The sequence below is a fragment of the Austrofundulus limnaeus genome, unplaced genomic scaffold (assembly GCF_001266775.1).
Source record: "Austrofundulus limnaeus strain Quisiro unplaced genomic scaffold, Austrofundulus_limnaeus-1.0 Scaffold18, whole genome shotgun sequence".
Taxonomy (NCBI): Eukaryota; Metazoa; Chordata; class Actinopteri; order Cyprinodontiformes; family Rivulidae; genus Austrofundulus; species Austrofundulus limnaeus.
The window spans coordinates 2,074,051-2,080,241 of record NW_013952420.1 but is presented as its reverse complement, the minus strand read 5'-3'; the positions used below and the strand labels follow the sequence as shown (position 1 = coordinate 2,080,241).

General features: G+C 41.6%; 1 protein-coding gene across 1 annotated transcript in view; it reads right to left on the bottom strand.

The window, feature by feature from the left end:
- Window positions 1-6,191, bottom strand: part of LOC106514228 (CUB and sushi domain-containing protein 3) — a gene marked incomplete in the record, with an annotated part of 356,940 nt that overhangs the window by 93,033 nt on the left and 257,716 nt on the right. Inside the window, 3 exon segments of the mRNA XM_014003387.1 lie at window positions 197-370; window positions 1,691-1,885; window positions 2,685-2,870. Coding sequence (XP_013858841.1) covers window positions 197-370; window positions 1,691-1,885; window positions 2,685-2,870 — 555 coding nt within the window.

Here is a 6,191-nt window from a genome sequence, read left to right as displayed (position 1 = left end):
TATATATATATACAGATGTTCAAAGTATTTTATAGTCATTGGATTTAGACACTAGGCAACAGAAGCAGGACCACCTACTGCTTCCCCATCTGGTTCTATTCTGGGCATGGTGGCCCAACCGACCAAGCTCATACTCAGTCTAAATAGGCTGCCAGCAGTTTCTGACATAGGTCAAGAACATTTAGACCATGCTTACCCAGGCAGCGGGTCTCCATTCCGCTCCAAAGGCCTGACAGGAGACACTCTCTGACAGTAGATCCAGTTAAAACATAGCCAAGGTTACAGCTGAAAATAGCCGATGCTCCGAAGGTAGTTTGAGTCCCGATTTTCTTCCCATTAGGAGGAGTAGGAAGATCGCCGCAGGAAATGACTGCAATGAGATGAAGAGGATGGTAAGAGAAGGAGGAAGGAGAAGGAGGCATCAGCGTAACGAGTGGGAGAACAAGAAAGAATGAAGGATGAGATGGAAGTTGGCTTACATCTTCTGAGTCAATGGGAGAGCAGAGTCATTTACCGTCATCTTACTGACCTTAATGTGATAAGAGGTGACCTGTACTATTACATGGGGAAGATAATGATGGTGTTTTCCTTTGTCCAAACATCTTTCATCACACTAGCTGGCATCTCTCTTTTTTATTTATTTATTTTTTTGCTATTACACAAGCTACTCGACTCTTTTGCTTCTCAAAAAGCAGTTCCCATGGCAGCAGAGAACAGCTTTTATGGCTTTTTTCCTGCAATAAACAATATCTAACCCTGTCTGCTAGGGGAAGGGGTGAAGAGCACAAAAATAGATCAATGAGCTGATGATTAAGTAAATAAGGTATTCTTCTTGCCTTGCAATGTGTATCAAAAAGAAAAAAGAAGTAGGTCCTCTGGATGGGTTCTTCTTTAGTGAAACGTTTCGTCTCTCCTCCAAGAGACTTCTTCAGTCTGATGAGTTTTAGGTGAACTCAGCCTTAAAAGCACTGCCTCCACATGGTGGACAAACAGGTTAGTCACATGCAAATGAGGGCCATCGCCTAACAATAGGCTTGATTAGCTCTATTGTTCATAGAGGGTCGTGTGCCCCATCACCTGACCCTTGTTGTGTTATGTGTATTTAGTGAATGCAAGCAGGGCTCGACGTCCCCTTGTTTTTGTCCCTCTTTTCCTCTTTGTGTTGGGTAAAGAGGGACAAAAACAAGGGGACGTCAAGCCCCGCTTGCATTCACTAAATACACATAACACAACATGGGTCAGGTGATGGGGCACATGGCCCTCTATGAACAATAGAGCTAATCAAGCCTATTGTTAGGCGATGGCCCTCATTTGCATGTGACTAACCTGTTTGTCCACCATGTGGAGGCAGTGCTTATAAGGATGAGTTCACCTGAAACTCATCAGACTGAAGAAGTCTCTTGGAGGAGAGATGAAACATTTCACTAAAGAAGAACCCATCCAGAGGACCTACTTATTTTTTTCTTTTAGATTTTTTCTAGCTGGATTACTGAGATGCATCAGGACACCTTGCAATGTGTACTCTTTGATAATCCAGTGTAGCTGAAGTGGAGATGAAGAGTCATTTTCAGCAGCTTAAAGTACAGTCTTCCTATTTCAAACGTGTGTTTTGTTGCTAATAAAATGTATGCCTTTCGTGGGATCGATGAGAGTTGGGTTTATGTTCGGGACCACTTAAAAAGTCACTCACTTCTGCACCGCGGCCTCTCGTTTCTCCAGCTCCACACTCCATTGGCCAGGCACTGGATATGAGCAGGACCGACACGATAGTATCCGGGGTTGCAGGTGAAGATTATTTTAGTTCTGAACTCGTAGTGTGAACCATTGACTATCCTCCACCGACCGTGGTCCAGAGAGAAGGAGCCAAGACTGGGACACGTCATAACTAGTAAAAGAAAAGAAAAAAATTAAGCGTTCAACGGTCTGAGAACATTGATAGTTTTGCATTATTCAAGTAGATCAACCTCCCCATAAATTCTCCTGCCTCAAATACAATGCAACATCCTGACAAAATTCGTAGGAAAAATCATTTCAAAATAAGAAACTAATCAGTGAAAATACAAATCTATATTTGTAACAGCACTCCTAAACAAAAACGACTTTAGAATTTTGTTCCCTCTCTTTCTGCGAATCCACAGTCAGGAACAAACCTTGGTCTCAGTAGAAAACTGAGTTGTCAATCACTTGTTACACTAACTTCCACATGCTGAAGAAGTTTCACCAGAATATGAAAGTATTACCCCAGTGTCAGGCACACATGTTCCCTCTACTATGATTCTACCTTTCATTCATCCATCTCAGCACAACCCAACAAGCTAGTGTTTTTGTCATAAATATTCATCTTGTGGTCTGTGAGGACTGCACTCTACATTTATATGACAAGACAGTTTTGTTAAAACGTTGGTACTTTACAAGTTCTCCAGATCATTTCTGAACTCTCATTTATAGCATCTCCACCTTCCGTGATGAAAAAAAAAATGTAGCTGGTAAAAGCAAACAGCTTCAAGTTATAGTCTCCGAAGAATCTTATAAGATTTTGGAAACATTTTTTATGTAAAAGGAAAAAAAAATCAGTATCGTCACTTCTCAACTTCTTACTCCCTAACCATGTGTTTCCTCTCGATTACCCCGTCTCTCTAAATCTCGCCTCTTTCTCCACATTCTCCCCTCCATCCTCTGCTCACCGATGCACCGAGGTATCTTGTTGTGATTGCTCCAGGTGCCGTCTGGCTGGCAGACTGTGGTCGTCAGTTCTTTGGAGGAGAGCCGGTAGCCACTGTTGCAGAAGTAGGTCACCCGGGTGCCGACGGAGTAATCAGCAGCAAGCACACCTCCGTTTACTGGCGCCGTAGGCACGCCGCATGACACAGCTGCAGGCGGCGAGAGGACCATTGTTGGCACATGTTTATGCACAACAGTAGACACATGACAATAAAGCCTGGTAAGTACAGGCACAGCAAGCAATCACACAATGGTTTGACCTTTAAAGTTTTGCAAGGAAAAAAAATCTACATTTAACAGGTTTGTTGTAGCACACTGGTCTTTTCTAGTTTTTACAAGCTATGCTTTTTTTTTACTTTCTAAGGGTTGCAATTTCAGTGAGTAAAAACTCAACTGGATGTAATTGCTCGACTCTCTCCGAGCACCCGCTGCAGGATTTAGACAGTCTACCTCATTCATGGCAAACACTTCAAGATATCACAGCAGGGACAGCTCATGTGTAATTAGCAACATTAATAACATCTGCATTGAAGTAAATTGAGTCTGTGCCAGAGCCGTGGCATTGTGCAGGATACCTCAATGGAATGGCTTACTGGAGCATTTAATAAGAACTGAGTTATCACAAACAAAATGAGCTGCACCTGTCAAAAAGGCCATTTCAAGGCAGTCACACTTCCAGGAATGCCACATCGTTTTCACACCTGCATCTTTAATAACCATGTGGGGGGTAAACGTTTTACTTAAGACATTTTATTAAAGTTTGTCTGTATTTGGCCTCAGAGCCTATAAAGCTGCTTTTAAAACGAAAAGGTTAGAAAAATCTAACAAATGCATATGGGGCTGTTCAAGTGTATGAGGGAATGCTATGTAAATGAAAACCTCTTGGTTCTTTTAGTCTTATAAAATGCTAATTATAAAAACACTTAATAGTACATGGTACTTTCATAACTGAAAGGTTCTGTAACTGTGGTTGGTGTTACAGCACTCATTTGATATACACTCACCGGCCACTTTATTAGGTACACCTGTCCAACTGCTCGTTAACACTTAATTTCTAATCAGCCAATCACATGGCGGCAACTCAGTGCATTTAGGCATGTAGACATGGTCAAGACAATCTCCTGCAGTTCAAACCGAGCATCAGTATGGGGAAGAAAGGTGATTTGAGTGCCTTTGAACGTGGCATGGTTGTTGGTGCCAGAAGGGCTGGTCTGAGTATTTCAGAAACTGCTGATCTACTGGGATTTTCACGCACAACCATCTCTAGGGTTTACAGAGAATGGTCCGAAAAAGAAAAAACATCCAGTGAGCGGCAGTCCTGTGGGCGGAAATGCCTTGTTGATGCCAGAGGTCAGAGGAGAATGYGCAGACTGGTTCGAGCTGATAGAAAGGCAACAGTGACTCAAATAACCACCCGTTACAACCAAGGTAGGCAGAAGAGCATCTCTGAACGCACAACATGTCGAACTTTGAGGAAGATGGGCTTCAGCAGCAGAAGACCACACCAGGTGCCACTCCTTTCAGCTAAGAACAGGAAACTGAGGCTACAATTTGCACAAGCTCATCGAAATTGGACAAGAGAAGATTGGAAAAACGTTGCCTGGTCTGATGAGTCTCGATTTCTGCTGCGACATTTGGATGGTAGGGTCAAAATTTGGCGTCAACAACATGAAAGCATAGATCTATCCTGCCTTGTATCAACGGTTCAGGCTGGTGGTGGTGGTGTCATGGTGTGGGGAATCTTTTCTTGGCACTCTTTGGGCCCCTTGGTACCAATTGAGCATCGTTGCAATGCCACAGCCTACCTGAGTATTGTTGCTGACCATGTCCATCCCTTTATGACCACAATGTACCCAACATCTGATGGCTACTTTCAGCAGGATAATGCACCATGTCATAAAGCTGGAATCATCTCAGACTGGTTTCTTGAACATGACAATGAGTTCACTGTACTCAAATGGCCTCCACAGTCACCAGATCTCAGTCCAATAGAGCATCTTTGGGATGTGGTGGAACGGGAGATTCGCATCATGGATGTGCAGCCGACAAATCTGCGGCAACTGTGTGATGCCATCATGTCAATATGGACCAAAATCTCTGAGGAATGCTTCCAGCACCTTGTTGAATCTATGCCACGAAGAATTGAGGCAGTTCTGAAGGCAAAWGGGGGTCCAACCGGTTACAAGCGTGGTGTACCTAATAAAGTGGCCGGTGAGTGTATTACGGTAGGTAATCCACAAACAATATTGTTTTAAATATTGTGCTTTAAGGTGCCTGTGACATGCAAATCCTTCAAATACAAAAAGACAAAAAAAAACTTTTTATGTAATAAACTTGGCATAATACACACTTTTACCCATTTTGTTTCATAACTGGCATATTTTCCTATGAACCTGACTCAGCCAAATTAAAACAGGAAGTGACATCACAGGGTAACTTTTCAAAAAAGAGAACTCCCTTGTCTTTGTTAACTGAAACTATTATTTGAACTCTGAGTCTTCATCTCTCTTTGATTAAAGTAACCTAAAAAACATCAGATTCTTCTCTACAGTCAGTGTTAACTTTTTTAGTAATACTATATTCACATGCAGACATTCCCCTTTGACATCACTTCCTGTTAATTTGCATGCGAATATCTCAACAACTGTTCATCTCAGTGGCGTGAGTTTTTTTGTTTTTAAAAATGGTATTAATGTTATCTTTCCATAAATACATTCATATTTATTACAAACATTTGATGTCGTAGGGACTACTTTAAAGCTCTGGAAAATTTTGTGAACAACTTATACCTGTTATGTTTCTGCTCTATTACCACCATGTAGCATGTTCCCATTTATAACCTGATTATGGAACATAGTATATTTAATGAGAGAACTGTTAGAAATTGTACCAGTCAAATCTGTCAAAACATTACACTGCTTTTATTACTCTTACAGCAGATGGTGCAGTGGCAATCAGAGTCTGAAGAGAAGAAAGTAGCCCAAGTAAAAACCTGGAAAAGGTCAATATTGGGCAATCTGCTACAATGAAAAAATATCACGTAGTGAAGTCAGCAGGACATGTAATGGAAGAACGACCTGAAGCAGAGCTGTCTGGCTATTGTGCATTGCTTCTGATCCACAAAAAATGACAGAAATATAATACCTGCCTTCCTCTGTGTTTGATACAAGCATACCTTTGGACCAGGTATCCTGCTGGACAGTTTGCTGCTTGCTGTCCTCTGCATGGACCTGATAAGCCCAATATGCTGGTAGGCCAGTCTCTAAAAAACTTACTTTCAGAGGTGACATGCTGATTCTGTGCCACTACTGCAATGCTATGAACATTTTGGCCTTTATATTTGTTGTTTAAATCACTTTGTTCTGTGATGCAATAGCAATGACAAATTGATGTTTTTCTGTTGCATCTTTAATTTCGTAAGGATACTTTACCATTTGTTAAATGTCCCAAATTACTGCAGTAATAATAAT